Genomic DNA, 23,064 nt, shown 5'->3' with positions numbered 1-23,064 from the left:
TACTTTATCCTCAATTGTAATAAATATTCCTGTTTGTAATAGATAATACTACAAATGTCCAAAATACAGTTTTTATATATTCAATTAATGAAACAAATACTTAAAGAGACAACACACAAAAAGAGAGGAAGGGAGGAAAAAAAGAGAGGGGAGAGATAAATAGAAAGGGAGAGAGGGACGGGGTCAGAGAGAGAAAGAGAGGCAGAGGGGAGAAGGGCACCGTTTGATCTTAGAATTTTTTTTCTTTTTTTTTTTTTTTTTGGTTTTTCGAGACAGGGTTTCTCTGTGGTTTTGGAGCCTGTCCTGGAACTAGCTCTTGTAGACCAGGCTGGTCTGGAACTCACAGAGATCTGCCTGCCTCTGCCTCCCGAGTGCTGGGATTAAAGGCGTGCGCCACCACCGCCGGGCCAGAACTTTTGTTTTCTTCAGCTGTGGGTAATCTCTGCCAGTTGCTTACGAGGGGAAGATCCTATGCTCTGACATCAACCGTCTCTCCCTCCCTTCTGCATCTTCTGCATTTCCTTTGTTTGTTTGTTAAAATGTTGCAAGGCTAGTTAAATCCTAAATCATTCTCCTAGACCTGTATTTTCTGCCATCAACCCTAAGTCTGTAGTCTCCTTACAGTGGCCTCAGGTGTTGGGAGCAGTGAGACCCCAGATCCTGAATTTCTTGTAATCCCCTGATCTGAGTGCCTACAGCTGCTCTGAGCACGAGACCTTCAGGAGTTCCTGATGGCAGGAGAGTGGTTTCTGGTGGGTTTGGCTGGGGCGTGGCTATCTCTATATAATCTGCCCTTGAACACAATAAAGGGGGTATTCTTGGGGAATTCAAGGATGACCCATGTCGCTGTCTCTCTGTCTGTGTGTCTGTGTATTTTAACCTGCAGCCTCCCTTGCCCGAAGCTCACAAACTGGGTAATAGCGCACCCAGCGCAGACACGGGGGCATGGTGCACGGCACTCAGGTCCTTTTAAAAGCTACTCACTAACATTCAGGGGTTATCTGCAGGGGTGGGGGGTTTTCTTCACATCCTGATATGATATTTGTATGAGTTTTTAGAACCCATCTAATCATAAGGTTTTTTTTTTTATCATTTTCTCTTATATTTTTGGTTGTGTCTGGTCTTTAACGGATGATCCATTTCTCCAGCCCTCATTTTCTCTTACAGTGGAAAAGCAGCAGTAGGTACCGCTGTGGGAGGGTGTCATTTTCTTGGGTAGTGTAACCACTGACATGTTCCTTGCTCCAATAAATAACCTCCCATCAGCACTCGTGTTAGAGTTTTATTGATGTGAAGAGACGCCATGATCATGGCAACTTTTTTTTTTTTTTTTTTTGGTTTTTTGAGACAGGGTTTCTCTGTGGTTTTGGAGCCTGTCCTGGAACTAGCTCTTGTAGACCAGGCTGGTCTCGAACTCACAGAGATCCGCCTGCCTCTGCCTCCCGAGTGCTGGGATTAAAGGCGTGTGCCACCACTGTCCGGCCATGGCTACTCTTATAAAGAAAAACATGTAATTGAGGCTGGCGTGCAGTTCAGAGGTTTAGTTCATTGTTTTAATGACAGGAAGCACGGTGGCATGCAGGCAGACATGGTACTGGCGAGGTAGCCAAGATTTTTTTACATCTGCATCCTCAGGCAGCAGGAAGAGACTGAGCTACTAAGCCTGGGCTTGAGCTTCCGAAACTCCAAGCCCACCCCCAGTGACACACTTCCTCCAACAAGACCACACCTACTCGAACAAGGCCACCCCTCCTAATAGTAGCACTCCCTATGGACCTATGGAGGCCATTTTCTTTCAAACCACCACAGCAGTCAAGCAAGCAATTCTCAACTCGGTGGACTACACACAAAAAGAGAGCATGAGAGAGAGGAACGAGGTGGAAACAGCTAAAATTCATTGAATGAATGTCAATCAAAAATATATGTAATTAAATATCTGAAACAACAATAGGTTGTTAATCAAGACATTAATGACAGATTTTAGTCTTGTTTTGTTTTGCTTTTTGAGACATGGTCTCATGTAGCCCTGACTGACCTGAAACTCACAGGATCTGCCTGCTTCTGCCTCTCGAGTGCTGGATTTAAAGGTGTGTGTCACCCAGCATACATTATAATCTTAAATTTTAGAGATTTTTTTCCATTAGAGATCACTGTACCCAGCCTAGAAGTGACAGGTTCAGAATATTTGAGTCTCTCTCTGTTGCTTACCAAGAGCATTCTACCAGGCTGCTTGAAAACATAAAACTGGCTTTCCCCCTTCATTTTGGTAGAAAACACCCATTCCAGTGCTCAGTATTGGACAGTATTTGTTCTTGGGCTCAACTCTCCTGGATTCAGCCAGGGGCATACAAAAAGGATATAGAAAACAAATTGTACCTGACTGAACAGATATAAGGTTTTTTTCTTGCCATCATTGTCTAAACAATACAGTATAATATTGTTTCTATTGTATTCACATTGTACAGAGAATGAACCATTGTACCAGGATTTTTCTTTTGGGCACCAATCAGCTCCCAAATCATGACACAGAGACTTATTATTAGTTTTTAATGCTCGGCCTAGTTTAGGCATGTTTCTGGCTACCTCTTTTTTATGTTAATAATCTTGATTTTTTTAATTGTTTTTATTGAGCTATATATTTTTCTCGGCTCCCTTCCTCTCCCCTTCTACCGTCTCCCATGGTCCCCATGCTCCCAATTTACTCAGGAGATCTTGTCTTTTTCTACATCCCATGTAGTTTCAATCCATATATGCCTTTCATAGGGTCCTCATCGTTGTCTAGGTTCTCCAGGATTGTGAATTGTAGGCTGGTTTTTCTTTGCTTCATGTCTGAAAGCCACTTATGAGTGAGTACATATGATATTTGTCTTTCTGGGTCTGGGTTACCTCACTCATTATGATGTTTTCTAGATCCATCCATTTGCCCGCAAATTTCAAGATGTCATTGTTTTTTTTTTTCCTACCGTGTAGTACTCCATTGTGTAGATATACCACATCTTCTTTATCCATTCTTGGGTCGAGGGGCATTTAGGTTGTTTCCAGGTTCTGGCTATGACAAACAATGCTGCTATGAACATAGTTGAGCAGATGTCCTTGTGGTACGATTGAGCATCCTTTGGGTATGTACCCAAAAGTGGTATTGCTGAGTCTTGAAGTAGGCTGTTTCTTAATTTTCTGAGACATCCTGGCTAGCTCTTTTAAACTTAAATTAGCCTGTTTCTCTTCATCTACCTTTTGCCTGAGGGTTGTTACTTTTCTTTCTTTTTTTTAATATTTATTTATTTATTATATATACAATATTCTGTCTGTGTGTATGCCTTCAGGCCAGATGAGGGCACCAGACCTCATTACAGATGGTTGTGAGCCACCATGTGGTTGCTGGGAATTGAACTCAGGACCTCTGGAATAGCAGGCAATGCTCATAACCACTGAGCCATCTCTCCAGCCCTGTTACTTTTCTTCTGTATGTCTTACTTCCACTGCTTCTCACGTCTGCTGGCTGGTGTTTGCCTGGCTTCTGGCCCCGGGTGTTTCTCTCATTCTTTCCTTCTTCTTTGCTTTCGTTTTTCCCTTCTCTCTTGAGCCTAGATTTCTCCTCCTATTTGTTCTCTGTCCCTGCCAGCCCTGCCTGTACTTTCTGCTGCCTAGCTATTGGCTGTTGAACTTTTTATTAGACCAATCAGGTACCTTAGGCAGGCAAGATGAAACGGATGCCACCCATCTTTACATAATTAAATACACATCTTTACATGTTAAGCAAACACAGCACAAACAGAGGGAGCACATCTTTGCACAGTTAAATAGTCCGCAACAAACCATGACTTGGAGGACTGTGCAGAGGTTGCTTACAAACCCCACATCACTTTGTATGCAGTACTTGAACATCACAGCCTTGGGCTCCTGCTGGGAATCCTGGACCACAGCCCCTGCGGATACTGAGGAGTGATTGCAGGGCATTTCCTCAGGCACGGTGATGCTCTAGGACTTAGGATTGGGTTGGAATGCTGACCTTGACTACATGTAGGGATGGCTACAACAACACAGAGGGCATTGCATGTGGTGCCCTTCTGTAGAGACTCAGATGGTTGGATATTTCCCAGTGTTGACCGCGACTCACTTTGCGGCAATTGCCTGAACATAGGTGTCTGCTCTTGCTGTCTGGTTTTCAGGGAGGACTGTATTCAGATGTCACCAGACAATGCTTCTTTGTTGGGGCATCACATCTGGCTTTGGAAGTGTTGGTCCTCCTCTTCTTCCAGATGGTTACATCCACCTGTAGGGTGCACTAGAAGGACTTGGCCTGTCCTCTCTTCCTCTCACAGCCTTCTCTGCAGCCATCCTTTTGTAGTGTTAATGTAGCTCCAGTTCTAATTGGTTTAATAATAATCCCCCCTGTCAGATATTAGGGGCTGAAAGATGAACGATCAGAGAAACCGAGCAGGATCAGAATACATTCCACTCAGACACTGCTATTTCATAACATCTTTTATTTTTTGTTAAAAATGCTTAAACAACTTCAAACTTAAATTTGAAATTTAAATTTGTACGGTACGCAGTTGTTTTTCTCGAACCCATTTGTAGGTAATTGTTGTAATATGAGTGGCGGGCTACGTTCCTGGCACCCGGCCGCCTGCACGGCTAGCTTTATACCTGAAATAATTACACCGAAACTGTATTCTTTTAAACACTGCCTGGCCCATTAGTTTTAACCTCTTATTGGCTAGCTCTTACATATTGATCTAACCCATTTCTAATAATCTGTGTAGCCCACGAGGTGGCTTACCAGGGAACATCTTAACCTGCATCTGTCTGGAGTGGGAGAATCATGGCAACTAACTGACTTGGCTTCTTTTTCCCAGCATTCTGTTCTGTCTACTCCGCCTACCTAATTTTCTGTCCTCTTTATGTAACCAATGAAATTAACACAAAACAGAAGACTCTCCCCCATCAGGTAATTCGTCCAGGTGATGTCCTCTGACTCCCACCTAATCCCCAGACCTCCTTACCTTTGCTCATTGTCCTAGAGATGTCCCTTGCAACGAAACAATCCAGTCTAATGCCATGCATCCCAGGAGCTTGTGTCCCCTCTCCCCTGTCTTCTGCAGCACAGGGAGCCAAACTTTAGAGATCACACTGAGGATGGCTGTGTGATGATCCAGGAGCTCCGTGGACAATAGATTGTACTCAGCAGTAGCAAACATCAGCGAGCCTTTGTGGACAGGAATGTGTGTGACCATCTGCCGTATGCCCCTTGCTTCCTTTCTCCTGGGCTGCGACAGACCAAAAGGAAGTCAGAGAGGGGAAGAGTTTATTTGGCTTATACTTCTAAATCATAGTCCATCACTGAAGGAAATCAAGCCAGGAGGTCAAGGCAGCAACCCGAAGCTGAACTATGTGCTTGCCACTTTGCTCATGGACTTAACGCTTAGTGAGCTTTCTTTTATAGCCCAGGGACATCTGCCTAGGGAATGGTGCCCCCACCATGGGTTAGGCCCTCTTGTATCAATTAACAATCAAGTCAGCTCTCCTCTTCCAAGACATGCCCATAGGCCAATCTCATCTGCTCCATCTCTAAGAAGAGAGTGGAGATTCTCTTCTTAGGTGATTCTAAGATGTGACAAATTGACAGAGTATGACACTATGTTTTTAAGCAGCAAGATTAAGTCTTTGCCTTTGATTTATGGAGTCGTGGTCTTCATGGGCTTTGCTGAAGCTATTATTTGTTTTTGCTTATGTTTAAGTCTTACCTGCGTGGCTTCTGTTTCTCACGGTCCCCTGTCTCAGGTTTGCCTGCATATGTGGGCTTTCTCTGTTCAGATTTAAGAATGAGTAGAATAGAGTTGCCCCACTGGCCTGACTTTTGAGAGCCTGCCTTGTTCGTACAGAATATGATGGACGGCAAGCATAAAGGGACTAAAGAGGCCACACTCGGAATCTGTCTCCAGCAAAGACAGGTGACGAGGTTCTGAAAAAACAAGGGGGAGAAGTATCCAGACCCTAGTAAAAGCTCCCAGCTGTAGGTGAGGGGCTTCGCTGTGGAAACCGTTGTCACATGGAGGCGAATGCAGCCATTGCAGAGCGACAGTGGCGTGGAGAAAAGGGAAAACAAATCCGAGAACTCCCAGTCCTCCACAGTCATCCGGAACTGGAGCAGTGTGTCCTTAGTTCCTTAGAGCCTGCTCATGGGACGTGCAGTGTGCGGCTTATCGCGGGAACAGAGAGCACAAGAGGGAGGAGCCTGAGGTGGATCCCAGAAGCAAGGGGCAAAGATCCCCCCCCCCCAACACACACAGGGGCCATTCTCTAGGGAACAGTCCAGGAACCCCAGGAGAGTCGTAGAGCCCCTGGGTGGGGCACCTGCAGACCAGGGAAAGATGTCCGTATTGAGACCTGTGTCTAGCCCCACCCTGCAATCTCTTGTGTCCCAGACCGGGTCTCTTTTCACTTGCTGCCCAGGACCTTAGTGTGCCCGTGGAGGAGGAGCGGAGTTCCCTTTCCACTCGGTGAATCCAGACACACACTCAGGTTTGTGGCTTCCTCCTGGATGACTCAGTTACCACTTCTCTTCCAAGAACCAGCTGAAATGCCTTGGTTCTGCGCATTTCCCTTTTCCCCCCTTATAACCCTGTTTTATTGACTTTACTTGGACATGGAATACCTAACATTTCTACATTCACTTTAACCAAATCACACACACGAACCATTCATAGGTCTTTAACGTTATCTCCAATGCCCAGTAACAGTATAAAATGAGCAATAAAAGGAAGACCTTAAGGGCAATGTTCATGCATGGCACCTTCAGTGGAATGTATTTTGAGGACAAGAAAAAAAATGTTGAAGAAATCTTAACCTTGGTATTGGATATGTTCTTTTAAAATGATATTGCCAAGAACGGTGTCTAAACTGTGGTTTAGAATGCATGAGTAGTGAACGGTCCTAGTTTGCGAGCTAGTGCTGCAATGAACAGCATGACCAAGAGCATCCTAGGGAGGAGAGGGTTTCTTTGGCTTACGCATCTCCATCATAGTTCATCTCTGAGCAGAGTCAGGGCAGGAACTGAAGAAGGGGCAGAGGCGGGGACCATGAAGGGGTGGGTGCTCTTTACAATTTTCTTCCCAGGGCTTCCTCGGTTTGCTTTCTTTCTTCTTCTTCACTGGGTAGAGGGGACGCAGTGTGGGGAAGGTGAGGCAAAGCCCTATATATCTTGGTTTGAACCTCCATTTCAAACACCGACTATGCTCTGTTGGTGCAGGGAAGCAGCGAGAAATTCACAGGTTCCCCACACACTGTCTTGCTGGAAATGTTTGACCTAACCCTCACCACGAGAAGTGAGTCAGACAAGTCTAGAATGCAGCCTGGTTTGCAGGAACTCTTCGGGACTTCACGGATAGCAGAGGGGGGTGATGGGATTGTGTCAGAGGTCAGAGAGGAACAAGACAGTGTAGCTGTTGTTTTTTCTCCTTGGGGGCCCGCCACCCAGCTCCCAAATAAACACACTGAGACTTATTCTTACTTAAGAATGCCCTGCCTTAGCTTGGCTTGTTTCAAGTCAGCTTTTCTAGCTTGAATTATCCTGTTTCTCTTTAACTACATTTTGCCTTTGGGCTTTTTACCTTTCTTTATTCTATAGATCTTTCTTCTCTTCTTACTCTGTGGCTGGCTGGGTGGCTGATTCCTGGTTCTTCCTCTCCCCCTTGTCACATTCCTCGCTCTCTTCCCTAGATTTCTCTTCCTATGCCTGCCAGTCCCACCTGTTTCTCTCTCCTGACTAGCGATTGGCCGTTCCGTTCTTTATTAGACCAATCAGGTATTTTAGGCAGGCAGAGCAAAACAGTTTTACAGAGTTAAGCAAATACAACGGAAAAGAACCCAACACATATTTGTGTCATTAAACAAATGTTCCACATCATAAATAAATGTAACACATCTTAAACTCATAGTCCACAGCAAGATAAGGACTTGAGTGTGAACCTTTAACTCCATTTTCAGGCAAACGGAGAGATATCTACGTAAGGTGCTGTGGCAAGGAGAGGTGCCTGCGCTTGCCAGCCATAGTTCGGCAGGAGGTAGCTGTGTGTACCATGCCAGCCCAGAGAGAAGCACTGGATGAGTCTTGAGTGAGGGCACTGTGTTGTTATTTTGGAAATTTTAAGTTGAAATACAAGTAAAATAAAAAGGTGTGGAAAAAAAGTAAAAAATAAAAACACAGTTTACTTTAAAATCTCAAAAACCCATTAATCCTGGAAAGGTTTTGCTTTATGAAATAAATGACCAAGGCACTCTGAACTAAAAGAAGAAAGGCAAGGACAAATCATTTGTGCTAGACAAATCATTTCACATAGGAAATGTAAAAGTCGGGCTAGATAGACAACCCAGCAGTTAAGAGCACTTGCTGCTCTTTCTGAGCACCCAAGCTTGATCTCGGACACCCATGTCACAGTCTAGACTATCTGTAACTGTAGTTCCAGGGGGTCCAGTGCCCTCTTCTGGCCTCTGTGGGTAGCTGCACACACATGGGGTATATAAACTTGTACTCACACACATTCGCATACATTTAAGAAATTTTCATATGGTATATTTTGATCATATATATGATCTCTTAGATCCCCCTGTGGTGTTTTGACTGGCAATGGCCCCCACAGGCTCATATATTTCAGTGCTTGGTCCCGGTTAATGGAACTATTTGGGAAGGATTAGGAGGTGTGGCCATGTTGGAGGAGGTATGTCACTGGGCAGGGGGCATGGTATGAAGTTTCAAAAGACTTGTGTTCTTCCCAGTTAACTCTCTCTGTGCCTCATGCTTGTGGATCAGATGTGAACTCTCAGCTACTGCCTGCCCGCCTGTTGCCATGCTTTCTGCTATGATTGGCATGTATTCATCCTCTGAAACAGTTAAGCAAACCCCCAATTAAATGCTTTTAAATTCTGTGAGTTGGGGCTGGAGAGATGGCTCAGTGGTTAAGAGCATTGCCTGCTCTTCCAAAGGTCCTGAGTTCAATTCCCGGCAACCACATGGTGGCTCACAACCATCTGTAATGAGGTCTGGTGCCCTCTTCTGGCCTGCACACACACACACACACAGAGACACAATATTGTATACATAATAAATAAATAAACATTTAGAAAAAAAAATAAATTCTGTGAGTTGCCTTGGTTGTGATGTCTCTTTACAGAAAAGTAACTGAGACACTGCCCACTTCACAACTCACCCAACTTTGTGTGTGTGGGTCTCTCTCTTTGAAATAAACAAACCACAAAACATAAACATAAACAAAAAAACAAAAGACCAAGAAGATGAAAAAAAAATCCACAGCCCAAACTATAAGTCCACAAAAACAAATACCAAAAACCAAATAAAACCAACTCCACAGAGGACAGAATGTGTTAACCAACTACCCCTGAACACGAGGCCTGCCCTGGTGTGTGATTGAGAGACTTACTGGAGAAAATGGATTTTCCCCTTTTCCAGTGGGTGGTAGCAATTGCAGAGAGCTTTTTGGTTAGGGGTGGGACTTCGTGTCACTTTCCCATCTCGGTGCTGGGACCCCGTTTGGTTTCAAGCCGTGCAGATCCACGTATGTGCAGCATCAGTCTTCTGGTGTCTGGGAGGCTCTGTTTCCTCAGAGCCGCCCACCACATCCTTCTGTCCCCTCTTCTGAACAGATAACTCTCTGAGCCTGGGGGAGGGGTTTGATGAAGACATGCCATTTGAGATTGCATGCTCCAAAGCCTCTCATTCTCTGCACACTCTCCATTCAATTATACAAAGTCTTTTAAAAAACATAAAGTCGTCTTCAGAACGTTTGCTCAAAGACAGCTGGCTTTTTCCAGTCTTCATCATCCTTTTTAATTTTTTTTTTTCTCCAGAGACAGGGTCTCTCCATGTAGCCCTGTCCATCCTGGAACTCGCTCTGTAGACCAGGCTGGCCTCGAACTCACAGAGATCCACCTGCCTCTGCCTCTCAAGTGCTCGGATTAAAGGCGTGCACTGCCACACCCAGCCAATCATCCTAATTCCAATGGCCAGACATCAGAACCAGCACCACCTTCCCGTTGTGAGGTCAGGAGCCAGCCATCCGATTCCTTCCTTTCCACTATGCAGCCCAATCAGAGCCTTGACTTAAGAAAATTCTGTGTTGGGCACGATGCTGGCGCACGCCTTTAATCCCAGCACTCGGGAGGCAGAGGCAGGCGGATCTCTGTGAGTTCAAGGCCAGCCTGGTCTACAAGAGCTAGTTCCAGGACAGGAACCACCAAAGCTACACAGGGAAACCCTGTCTTGAAAAACAAACAAACAAAACAAAACAACAACAACAAACATAAAAAGAAAATTCTGACAAAATTCTAAAATTTGGCTATTACAATGGATGAAAAGACTTCATTTTCTAAAGCATCATTCAGGTGAAGCTTAGCATTGCTTCATATGACCATTTCTCTTTCTCCTCCTCCAATTTCCTTATTTCCTCCATATTATTTGTCCCACTCAATCTCCTGTCTTCTTCTAGTTACCCAGAAGGCATTCTGAATAATCTTCTCACTTTTATCATTAGTTTGTTATAACTGGTAGAAATATTTCCCCGAATTTGGCACACATCTTTCCATTTGTTCTAAGATAGTCTTTCTATATAGATGTTTCTAGTGTGCTTTACTTTTCTCACCTAAGAAAGTACTAATTAAAAAACAGAAATATTTGCGGGCTTTCTATAAAGCAAGTATGATGGGGGAGTGTCATATATCAATCTGTTGATTTCATTGGTTGAGCAATAAAGAAACTGCTTGGCCCTCATAGGTTAAAACATAGGTGGGTGGAGTAAACAGAACAGAATTCTGGGAGAAAGAAGCTGAGTCAGTGAATCGCCATTATTCTCCCACTCCAGGCAGACACAGTTAAGATCATTCCTGGTAAGCCAGCTCGTGGGCTACACAGATTATAAGAAATGGGCTATTCCAGGTGTGAGAGTTAGCCAAGAAAAGGCTAGATATAATGGGCCAAGCGGTGTTTAAAAGAATACAGTTTCCGTGTAATTATTTTGGGTAAAGCTAGCCATGTGGGCGGCCGGGTGCCGGGGACGCAGCCCCGCCGCTCCTATCTCAACACAAGTACTATTGAAAAGAGTCATATTCCCAGTCTAAGTAACGGGACATATAAAGCCAGCCCATAGCTTCTGGCACCATCTCACAAATCACAGTTGACTTTGACTCTTCTGTGTTGTCCATACAAGGCTGTTATCAGTCAAAGGGGTGACAGATAATTGGGCTGTGCACAGCAGACTCCAAGCGTCCAGGAAGAGCAGACTGTCCTTCAAACTGTCTGTCATCTCTACAGCACCGCGAGACTCTGACAGACGCAGTCAGATCCACCCGGATGTGCAAGGTCTGCTATGCTCATGACTTAGGAAAAGGTCCCGGGTCAGAGCTTACTTAGAGAAGGTTGAGCTGAAAGAGCTGGGGATGAGTGTGCATGCCTACAATCCCATCACTCAGGATGCAGAGGCAGGAGGATTGCCAGCAGAAGACCAATGTGGGCTAGATAGAGAGTCTCAGGTCAGCCTGGACTATTCAGTGTGACTGTCTCAATGATGAAAAACAAGCAGGAGGGAAGAGAGCAGGTCTCCTATTCTAGCTTACTAAGGCCCAGCATCAGACAGGAGCGGAGGTTTGGGGAGGCAGGTCAATTTACACCACTTCCACAGGGCCACAGGGTACTCAAGGTCTCCCCACCCAGCCAGCCCGGCCTGCACCTACACAGCGAAGGGAACAGGCCCAGAGCCATCTCATGTGGTTTCAAATACCAGTGTTCATATATCACTTTCCAGACGTAGAAGATCATACTATTTTTTGTTTCATTTTGAGACAGTTTCACTGTGTAACACAGACTGTCCTCAACCTTGATGTCCTCCTGCCTCAGCCTCCCAAGTGCTGGGATTAAAAGTGCTTGCTTTTGCACCCAGGTGGCATGTGTGCTTTTGATAGAACACAGGATGTAATTCTTATCCATGCCACCTCATATCTGTGCACCCACTACCTCCTCAATCCATCCGGAATGTCTTCCTCTTACTTCAACATCCATGTTCTCTAGTGAGAAAATAATTCAAGATCTTCTTTGAAATTAAAAAATAGCAACTGGAGTTATAGTCCTCCTTCATTAAAAAAATCCGCCCCCCACTCGTGTGTGTGTGTGTGTGTGTGTGTGTGTGTGTGTGTGTAGGATGGCCACCCTTGGTTGTCAACTTGACTACTTCTGGAATTAACTACCCCCCAAAAGGAATATTCCCCTGTTAATTTGAAATGACTCAGAAGGAAGAGACAGGTGATCTGTGACTGTGAGGCCAGCCTGGTCTACAAAGCAGGTTCCAAGACAGCCATCCAGGGCTACATAGAGAAACTCTGTCTCAAAAAAAGCCAAAAATCAAAAGCCAAAACCAACTAATCAACCAACCAACCAACCAACCAACCAACCAACCAACAAAACCCAACAACATTCTTCCCCCCAAATCCCCAAGGTTCTCCACCAATAATCAGAGGGCTGGAGTGTTGGCTCAGTGGTCAAGAGTACCTGAACTCTTCCAGAGGACTGCGGTTCAATGCCCAGTACCCACTTACTCCCTTGACTGTGCACAATCCCCTGTAACTCTAGCTTCAGGGGATGCGACACATACTTCGGACGCCAGGTAGACATGTGAAGCACATACATGCATGCAGGCAAAATACTCATAGACATAAAAAACAAAAATAAAAACAAAAGTTCTCTATCATTATATATAGTTCTGGGGGCTTGCGTTCAGCCTGCAAGCACTTCATAGACTGAGCCATCTTCCCAGCCAAGATCATTGCCCTCCTTCAAACAGTCTCCTTCCATCTCTATGGGGATCAAAAGGAACACCGGCTCCTGCCCTCCTGCTCCCTCCCCTCCCCTTCCTTAGAATGCCAGGAAACTTCTGTGTGACAAACACAAAAGCTTAGCTCTGATCTATGATTCTGCAGCTAGAAACCTAGGGTCAAAGTCACTTCTGGCCAAGATGAGCATCGTTTAACACATTTATTCGTCCTTCTATTTGATCTCCTTGGACTTTTCATTTTCCTCCTTCGTTCATTGTCATTGTCCTATTAGATTTTTCTGGTTGAACGGAGTTCTGCTCTCTAAACCCCCACAGGGAGTCAAGATGATGTAAAAGAGCTGTGTGAATACGGCATGTGAGCGACAAGAAACAGACGACCTGTTAGAAGGGAGAGAAGACCGGCTCCCATTCTCTTCCGGGACTGAAGATGGGAGCGCATGCTACTTAGGTTCAACCATGAATTTGGGCATTCTCTTATTATGAGGTTTCGCAGACTGGCAAATTCGATTTTCTCTTCTTTCTCTTTCCTCCGGTGTTTCAGATGTTAGAATTTTGAGGAAGGTAGTTCTGCACACAGTCGGTTCCCCAGACCCTTGGGTCTCTACAGTTTGTCTTCCTCACACCCCTTCTTGCTTGCTCGAACCTTGCCTCTGTGAGTCGGCTCCCGGCACGGTTCCTGCACCTCATCTGGTCTACCTGCATGTGATGGTACAGCCCACTCAGCAGACAGGGCCTGGCGCTGCGCTCCCCTCCTCTCCCCTCCCCAGAGGAGATCCTTCCTAACGGGATAGCCTTATTACAGAGGAGCTACTCTTCATAATTGCCCCTCTGCACGTACTCACGTGCCGCAACTTGATGGGGGCTCAGCGGGAGCACACTTGGAGAAGTTTCCCTGCGGCAGGAGCTGTCTGTGCCCCGCCCGCCTGGCTCACTTTGGCACCATGTCTAAATCTGCAACCAACTTCCAGCTGTAAGAACCCGTGACTCCGCCATAGAGATTTCAAGAGCATGATTGACCGACAAAGAGACCGATTAAGATCCTTGGATTTCCTGTTCCTTGAGAAATAATCGAAGGGTTCTTGCTCTCTGATTGGCACAGTCCTGAAGCTTGGTCCAGGACTGTGTTGGTAAGTTTTTCCTTTAAAAGGCCATATGGTAAATATTTTAGACTTGGTAGACTAAGTCCCTATCACAATCGTTCATCTCTAGATTATAGTATGAGAAGCCATAGCATGGACATACACAAATAGATGGGCATGGCTCTGCTACAAATAAAAAATTATCTGCATCTATTAAAACAAAAATTTCAGTAACTTTCATGTCACAACATACTTTTCTTCCTTGGATTATCTTCCAACCATTTAAAGTCATAGTGACCAGCCTTACCTTTTGGCTCACAGGAACTCAACGAACTTGGTTTACCTGCTGTGGCTTGCTGACCCTAACCTAACCAGAGGCCCCTGATGACTTGGGCCTTGTGGCTCGTAGCAGGATGTGCTCATTAGATACCTTGTATTGTTTCCCCCGTTCCCTGGCTTCTTTGTGTTCATCCCAGGATGACCTTCCCAGTATGCTGCTGGTCTCCAAAGCTCTTCCATATTCCTACTCTGTTCTTAGACCCTCACCAGACTGACAAACTGGGCTTTCTGTTTCCCATTCTGCCAAAAGGAGTTCAGCATAGATATTTAGAGGAGGGCAGCTCCAGCAATCACATAGCGGCAACATAGTATTTGGTTCTCTCTCTACAGGGTGGCCCCTTGATCCGTGTCCCCAGACCCACCATCTCTCTCCCGTTTCCAAGTTCTTGACTCTCTAATCTCACTTCCGTGAATGAGGCTGTCCTCTCGTAGGCAGTGGCTTTGTGCCATTGAATAAGGGGGGGTAGGTGTGTGTAGTAGTTACATTGCTGTTGCGATAAAATGCAATGACCAAAAGCAATTTGTGGAGGAAAGCGTTTATTTTGGTTTATAGTTCCAGAGGGAGAAGAGTCCATTCTGGCAGGGAAGCTTGTCTGAGTGGTTGGCAGGAGCGAGAAGCCGAGAGATCGCATCTTATACTGCAAGCATGAGACAGAGAGAGCAACTGGAGGTGGGACAAGGCTATGAACTCTCAAAGTCGGTCCCTAGTGACATACTTCCTCAGGTGTAGTGATAGGAGGGGTGGGCTGCGGCCCGGCTCCCGGCTAGCTTTACCCAAGATAATTACACGGAAACTGTATTCTTTTAAACACTGCTTGGCCCATTAGTTTCAGCCTCTTATTAGCTAATTCTCACATCTTGATTAACCCATTTCTAATAATCTGTGTAGCACCACGAGGTGGTGGCTTACCGGGAAAGATTCAGCATGTCTGACCTGGCGGCTGGCTCCATGGCAACTGACCAACTATGCTTTCTTTCTCCCAGCATTCTGTTCTTTCTACTCCACCTATCTAAATCCTGCCCTATGAAAAAGCCAAGGCAGTTTTCTTTACTAACCAATGAGAATAACACATAGACAGATGACCCTCCTCCATCACTCAGGCCCTTCCTCAAGGTCCCATGACATCTCCAAACAACGCCACAAATGACAGACCATGTGTCAAATACCTGAGCCTATGGAGGACAGTTCTCATTTCAGCCACCGCAGACCAGCGATAGGGACACACTCACCGAGCCCCTGTCTAGTGTCTGCCCACTCTGCTACAGGCCTTGTACTGTGTACTTTTAGGTCATCTCCTTCAGTTCTATAACGCTGAGTCAACGGGAGTCGGTAGCATCCAGTTTGCAGGGTGGACACAAGGCTCCGGAGAGGAGGAGCTGCCACTACGGAGGGTGTAATCATTGGTGATACATAACTAACTGCAGTCCATGCATTCTTAGCCACCGAGCTAGGATGTTTCCGAAGCAGTCAGAGCAGGGACTAAACTGGTCTTAAGGAAGCAGAGGAGTGCAGGCAAGACTGTAGTGTGAGCTTCAGCTCAAAGCCAGGCTGGAGAACTTGAGAGTTGGCCTCATCCTGAACGTAGAGTGACAGAGAAACGGGCTAGGGGTAGAGGGGAGAGGTAACTGCCTCGCCAGCGCAGGCTGGAACCAAGACTCTCCGCAGAGGGTGTCCAGGTTGAATGAATGCACAGAGCACGAGGTTGAGGTGGAACAGCTTCTTTTATTTTCTTGCTGGGGCTGGCTTTATACCATGGCACCAAATGAGGAGGGGGCTGCGAAGGGACTGTAACCTGACCCTAGCAGGGATCAAGGAACGGTCACCATGCACTCAAAATTCCTTCCTTCCCCGCTCCAGGAGCAGAATTTATTATGTTTTCCTTGCAGATAAGCACCTCAAACGGGGGCAGGGATATCAACTCGGGGCTGCAGTTCCCACAATATCGATGCAGACTAGAGGGCAGTGTATGAACACCCATAGAAAGTGTTCCAGATAGCTGGGATTCACCCTAAGGCAGCAGAGATACCCCAAGGGCTTTGGTTGCTTTCTCTCTTTATGTCTTGGTCTTAAAGACCCAGCTCTTCTGAGAACGGGGAGAACCGACAGGAAGGTGGTTAAACTTGATAGGAGAATAACAATGACAAAGGGAGCATGTGGATTGAGGCAGGGATCTGAGATGGGACTGGGCAAAGGTGAAAGGTGAGAGATTGACAGGAACTGTAGAAATTGGTAGGATATGGTGACGGATTAGTTGGATGGGTAAGGGCAAGTTTTCCATGTGTCTGCCTTGGGCAACTGGGGGTGATGGCACCTTCCTAACAGAGGGATAAGGAGGCCGACCCAGGGCTGACGTAGGTGCTAACAAACCAAAGTGGGCACTTGATCATCCGTCCAACAGAGTTTTGTTGGAGTGTGTACTCTGGGTCGGGTGCTGTTACAATGGAATCAGTGAGAGGCAGTGATTCCAAATCGAGGGCCGTAGGGAGAATTGTGTTCAATGACAAACACATGGTCCTGCTGAATAGATAGAATTTCCCTTTAATTAAAAGAGGAGTACTGTGGCCACACCACAACATCAGAGGCCAGCTTCCCATGCATACCAAGGGAAAAGCCTGTCTCCCAGACAGCTGCGATGGTCTGGATAGGTGTCCCAGAAAGGCTCATGTGTTAAAGGCTTAGTCTCTGGTTCATGGTGCCATTGGGAGAGGGTAGAACTTGGGGCTGAGAGATGGCTCAGCGGTTAAGAGCACTGGCTAAGACCCAAAAAGAGGAACATGGGATGTACTCACTCATATTTGGTTTCTAGCCATAAATAAAGGACATTGAGCCTATAATTCGCCATCCTAGAGAAGCTAAATAAGAAGGTGAACCCAAAGAAAAACATATAGGCATCCTCCTGAATATTCTGAATATTCAGGCGATGAAAGGAGACAGAGACAGAGACAGAGACAGAGACAGAGACAGAGACCCACATTGGAGCACCGGACTGAAATCTCAAGATCCAAATTAGGAGCAGAAGGAGAGAGAGCACGAGCAAGGAACTCAGGACCGCGAGGGGTGCACCCACACACTGAGACAATGGGGATGTTCTTTCGGGAACTCACCAAGGCCAGCTGGCCTGGGTCTGAAAAAGCATGGGATAAAACCGGACTCGCTGAACATAGCAGACAATGAGGACTACTGAGAACTCAAGAACAATGGCAATGGGTTTTTGATCCTACTGCACGTACTGGCTTTGGGGGAGCCTAGGCAGTTTGGATGCTCACCTTACTAGACCTGGATGGAGGCAGGTGGTCCTTGGACTTCCCACAGGGCAGGGAACCCTGATTGCTCTTTGAGCTGATGAGGGAGGGGAACTTGATCGGGGGAGGGGGAGGGAAATGAGAGGCGGTGGCAGGGAGGAGGCAGAAATCTTTAATAAATAAATAAATGAAAAAAAAAGAGCACTGGCTACTCTTCCAGAGAACCCCGGGTTCAATTCCCAGCACCCACATGGCAACTCACAACTGTAACTCCAGTTCCAGGGGAATCTGACATCTTCACACCAATACTCATCAAGTAAATTTCAATAAGTTATTAAAGGAGAGGAGGAGCCTTGATGAAGGGAGTTTGGTTTCGGGGGGCATGTAAAAAGGGAGGTGGAGCCTTTCTGCTTCTCACTTATCTTGAAGCGGGCACCTTTGACCCACTGCGATGTACCACCATGCCACAGGCCAAGGGCAGTGGGGCCAAGTGATCATGGACTAACATCTTTGAACCTGTGGGCACAAATGAACCTTCTTTCCTCATGAATTTATTTATTTATTTTATTTTATTTTTGATTTTCGAGACAGGGTTTCTCTGTGGTTTTGGAGCCTGTCCTGGAACTAGCTCTTCTAGACCAGGCTGGTCTCGAACTCACAGAGCTCCGCCTGCCTCTGCCTCCCGAGTGCTGGGATTAAAGGCGTGCGCCACCACTGCCTGGCCTTCCTCATGAATTTATTATCCCCCGAGTGCTGGGATTAAAGGCGTGCGCCACCACCGACCGCCTGGCCTTCCTCATGAATTTATTATCCGGGCATTCTGTCACAGGAACAGAACGCTAACACAACTTAAGGCAAACGTATGAGAGAGGTGGTGACACCCCTGATTTCCTCTGAGCCCCCACATCGGTTCCAGTGAACCCCAAATACTCAATTCCTGAGGGATTGGTTGATGCTGCTACATCCTGTCAATAAAGCAAGGTCTAATAGTCATATTTTCTGTTTTAAGATAGACTTCTGGGCTTTGGAAGGGGTGGCGGTGGGCAAGGAACTATCAGGCAATTACTAAAGGTGAGCATCTCCTCCTCAGTGATCTCCTGGATGGTCTGGAGAGTCGTGCATCTCTCCTTTCCGACATCAGCTCTCCAAAAACGTTCTTCTATCACCAACACCTCACAGCTTGACTTCTCAATTGGGATTTCAAACGTGGCTTCTGGCAAGTCCCGGTATATGTCTTTTGCAGAATCCAAGACCCCTGGTAAAGTTTCGTCTTTGGCTATGAGGCATTGCTCCACGATAATGTTTTCAACCCTCAGCTCCTCCGTTCCATACAGAGGGTCTCTAGCCATGGAAGGATCTGGCCCCACCACTCTGACGTGGCACGGCAGTTTTGGGATCTGGCACAGCTCCTGCATGGTCCCTGGTCCAGCATCCTCAAACAACTCCCGGAACTCTCCTTCTGCAAACAAGGGCAGCTTGACGTGGGCTTTGGTGGTGAGGTTCAGGCACTTGAGGACCTCCACCCGGTGTAGCTCATTGTGGATCTGCGCAGACACCACACTCTTCTTCAGAGCCAGGAAGCTCTCATTGGCTGAGAAAGACGCAAACGGCTCCACGCAGGAGTTGTAGTCCCTGGAAGACTGGAAGAGGAGCTGTCCTTGTTGCATGGCTGCCGCGACATCAGAAACAGCATTAAAATAGCGACCCCCCCTAAGTATCAGGCCCTGATAGGTGTATGGGATGAGAAAACACCTCCCTTTCTTCCCTTCGGAAATCTCCGTGGCAACGAACTTTTTCACCTCTTCTGTCCTGAGGATGGTTAAGAGCTGCCCGTTCTTCAAAGGCTTTGGGACCGCCTTGCTCTCTGACAGGATCACACTCATTATTTTGATTCTCACTGGGAATTTGTTTGCGTCCATACCGTATATTTCTCTCATTGTCATCAGTGCAAAGGGCTTACAAGCCAAGGAGCTAATCTCAGTGATATGGATGTCCAAATCGGAGGGGATGCTGATCTGGACCGAACCTGGGAACGTCAAAAGGGATACAGCATGAGGCTTTGGAAGGAAGCACAGATAACGGATTCATGCATTTTCTCTTGTGTCTACAACCGATAACCCTCTCCTACTGACTGTACCATGTTACCCAAGAGGTTTGCTATGTTCACGTGACTCTATCCGGCCTTCTATTGCCGCGGGATCTGTCAGTGTGTCTGGTACCGCGGAGTGAACGCAATCGTGAATCTACACTCTTCATAAAGGACACAACGCAATCGTGAATCTACACTCTTCATAAAGGACACGAGGGGCCCGTCTAGAAAGCGGGCACACAGCTGAGTGCATTGCAGCTCATCGCCATCCCGCATCCACGATCCCCACCAAGACCCCAGGCGGCAATGGGAGCTCTTACTGTTCTCGTCTGTGGTTAAGACTTGGATAAGACTTACGACAGCTCTTGGAAGAATCACATGGCTTCCAAAAACAGGTCATTTGAGAAGAACTTAATACAAGATTGAAAACAAAAATGTCTGGACAGAGCATGGGAGACAGACCCAGAAAACAGTTACGCTCCCTGTGTAGTTAGCAGAACCCCCGCACAGCCTGGTTGGAGCCCTGGGCGGCAATGTAGGTGAGAGTCCCTCGTCCTCTTTAACGTTCCTGAGTTCTCTGAGAACTTCCGTTTCTTGGTTGACTACTATGTGATGGAAGAAATGTGTGTTGATACCACCTTCACAGGTCAGTCCAGCCTCTGGGCTGTACGACGAGGGGCACGGAAGGGCTAGAACAAAATGACGGTTTCTAGGGTAGGATGGGGGTGTGGGATCCGCTTGGAGCCAGAAAGGAAGGCACAGACAGACGTATTTCTACATCACCGTATTTCAGAAGAATGCGTACGAGTCTGTCAGAGTGTGGCTATAGGCCTGAACTCAGCATCCTCCTGCCTCAGTCTCCCAAGCGCTGGGAGCACAGGCTTGCAGAGATTTCTTTTGCTTAAATAAAAAAAAAAGTATTTTTGTTTATGTGCATGAGTGTTTGGCTGCATGTATGAGTGTACCCCATGTGTGGAGGCAAGAAGAGGGCATTGAAACCTCCAGGACTAGAGTTACAGACAGTTGTGTGCCATCGTGTAGGTGCTGGGTACCAAACCCAGGCCTTCGGCATGAGCAGCAAGTACTCTTAACTGCTGAGCCATCTTTTCACTCCCCTGGCTTAAATGATCTTTAAGGATGAAAACAATAACCCACGACTACTAAGGAGGTAGCTTTAGGAGGATCTCTGGGTAGCCTTTTAAAGTTCAGAAAGTCCAAGTGGGCTATGGTTTTGAGCAGGCTCTGAGAGGATAGAATATTTACATAGTGCAAGAAGCAAGCAGATGCCTCTCCGCCCTCTCCTCTCAGCCCTCCCCTCTCAGGTTTCCCTTAAGCATTAAAATGTGAAAATGACCAGAAGGTTTAACTACATGTATCCCCCCCCCCTTTTTTCCCCGAGACAGGGTTTCTCTGTGGCTTTGGAGCCTATCCTGGAACTAGCTCTGTAGACCAGGCTGGTCTCGAACTCACAGAGATCCGCCTGCCTCTGCCTCTCGAGTGCTGGGATTAAAGGCGTGCGCCACCATCGCCCGGCTTTACGTGTATCCTTTTTATAACCTCTGAGCTAGCTTGCTGGCCTATCAATAATAGTTTTTGAAGCTAAAATAGGTTTATTGCTGTTATTCTAAAGCAAGTGAACGTGGTTTCAATTTCTCAGTTAATTTCTAGTATAATCACTTCGTTTTTTTAAAAAGACTTATTTATGTTTATATGCATGTGTGCATATATGTGAATATATGTCATATCTGTCTGTGGTTCCACAGAAGCCAGGCTTTGCATCCTTGGATTTGAAGCTACAGGCGAGTGGCTTGAGACAAGGGCTGGGAGCGAAACTCAGTTTCTCTGGGAGACCAGCCAGTGCTGTGAACCAGTGACCCGTCTCTCTTGGCCTCACTATTTGGTAAGTCAAGCTCACATCAGCTGATGTATGCAGCACCCCTGGCCACAGTTACAACCTGTGTCACAAGGCTCTTGTCATCCTCTCTTGCCCAGTGAAGAAGATAGCCCTGGCCTCACTCTGGTGCTGAGAACTCTAGCCAGAAACCTGTGCTAAAGGGTAGATTTGCTGTTCAGGGATCTCTATCAGCTGGTAATGCCAAGTTAGGTCAATTTCAGAAGCTGTTATAGGAACCTGGCCTTAATCTTTGACAAACTTAGTCCTTCTGGGACTAATTCCACAGTTAAGTGTTTTAGGCCATAGCCTGGTCCACAGTCATTGTCATCTAGATAGCTCAGTGCATGGTGCTGATAGCCCAGGACTTAAGGGCTTGTGCAAATGCGTTGTACATTTTATCTGTGGGTGACACTAATTAAAAATTTATTAAAAATTAAAAAAATATAAAATTTAAAAGATTTATTTATTTTATATGTATGGTTGCTCTGTCTACATATATGTCTGTGCACCACACACATGTCTAGTGCCTGCAGAGGCCAGTAAGGGATGTTGGACCCCGGTAACTGGAGTTGCAGTGGTTGCGAGCACATGGTGCTGGGAATCAAACCTGGCTCTTCTGGAAGAGCAACAAGTACTTTTAACTGCGAAGTCACGTCTCTCCACCTCTACAAAGAATACTTTTGTGAGGTAGAATCCTACTGTTTCCCAGGCTATCCCCAAACTCCTGGGCTCAAATGACCCTGTTGTCTAAGTCCCCCAAGCAGCCAGACTGACAGGAACAGGGATAGAGTCACACTTAAATGAAAACAGAAATTGGGGTTCAACCTGAAGATCAGAAAAGCAAAGCAGCCAACTCTTACCTTGACCTCAGTCCAAAATGGCGATTCTGCCTCCAGGAATCTCAGCCTGAGATTGTGTCTGAGAGTTGACTCCTCCCATTTTATAATCCTCTCTAGGGCTGGGATTAAAGGCATGCACCACTGGGATTAATGGCGTGCACCACCCAGTTTCTATGGCAAGCTAGTGTAGCTACTGGGATTAAAGGTGTGAGTTATTGAAGCGTGGTCTGTAAGGCTGGCCAGTGTGACTGTTTTACTCTCTGAACTTCAGGCAAGCTTTATTTATTAAAATAAAAATTAAATATCAGTACACTTAAAACTGAAGGGTATTTCAATTTTTGTCTCTTCGAAAATCAGTTCCACTTTATTTATTTTCACTTAAAATAATTTAAACAAAATTTTATGCATATGGGTGTTTTGCCTGCATTTATAACTGTGCCACACATGCGTGCAATGCCCACAGAAGCCAGAAGAGGGCGTCAGGTCTCTTGGAACTGGAGTTACACACACCATTGTGAACTGCCCTGTGTGCTGGGAATTTAACGCAGTGCTCTTACCCTGAGCCACAGCTAGGATGGGACCCAGGGCATCTTCCATGCTAAGCACATGATCTGCCACCAAACCACAGCCTCAGTCCAACCTCATAGTTTTAGCGATAAACAAAATCCATTCATCTTGATAGAAGCTGTATGCTGTGAGCTTCAGAAGCCAGAGCGAGGCAAAGCAAGGAACGGCTCAGCAA

The 23,064-nt window shown here is 46.3% G+C and overlaps 1 protein-coding gene across 1 annotated transcript in view; it reads right to left on the bottom strand.

The window, feature by feature from the left end:
* Window positions 1-18,290: 18,290 nt before the first annotated feature.
* Window positions 18,291-23,064, bottom strand: part of LOC142839742 (protein THEMIS3-like) — a 39,832-nt gene continuing 35,058 nt past the window's right edge. Inside the window, exon 4 of the mRNA XM_075956017.1 lies at window positions 18,291-19,526. Coding sequence (XP_075812132.1) covers window positions 18,505-19,526 — 1,022 coding nt within the window. The 3' untranslated portion in view covers window positions 18,291-18,504. The remainder of the gene's footprint in view (window positions 19,527-23,064) is intronic.

The sequence above is a fragment of the Microtus pennsylvanicus genome, chromosome 22, assembly GCF_037038515.1.
Source record: "Microtus pennsylvanicus isolate mMicPen1 chromosome 22, mMicPen1.hap1, whole genome shotgun sequence".
In the NCBI taxonomy this organism is placed as follows: Eukaryota; Metazoa; Chordata; class Mammalia; order Rodentia; family Cricetidae; genus Microtus; species Microtus pennsylvanicus.
Note: the sequence above shows the minus strand (reverse complement) of the source record. Positions and strands in the feature narration are given on the sequence as shown.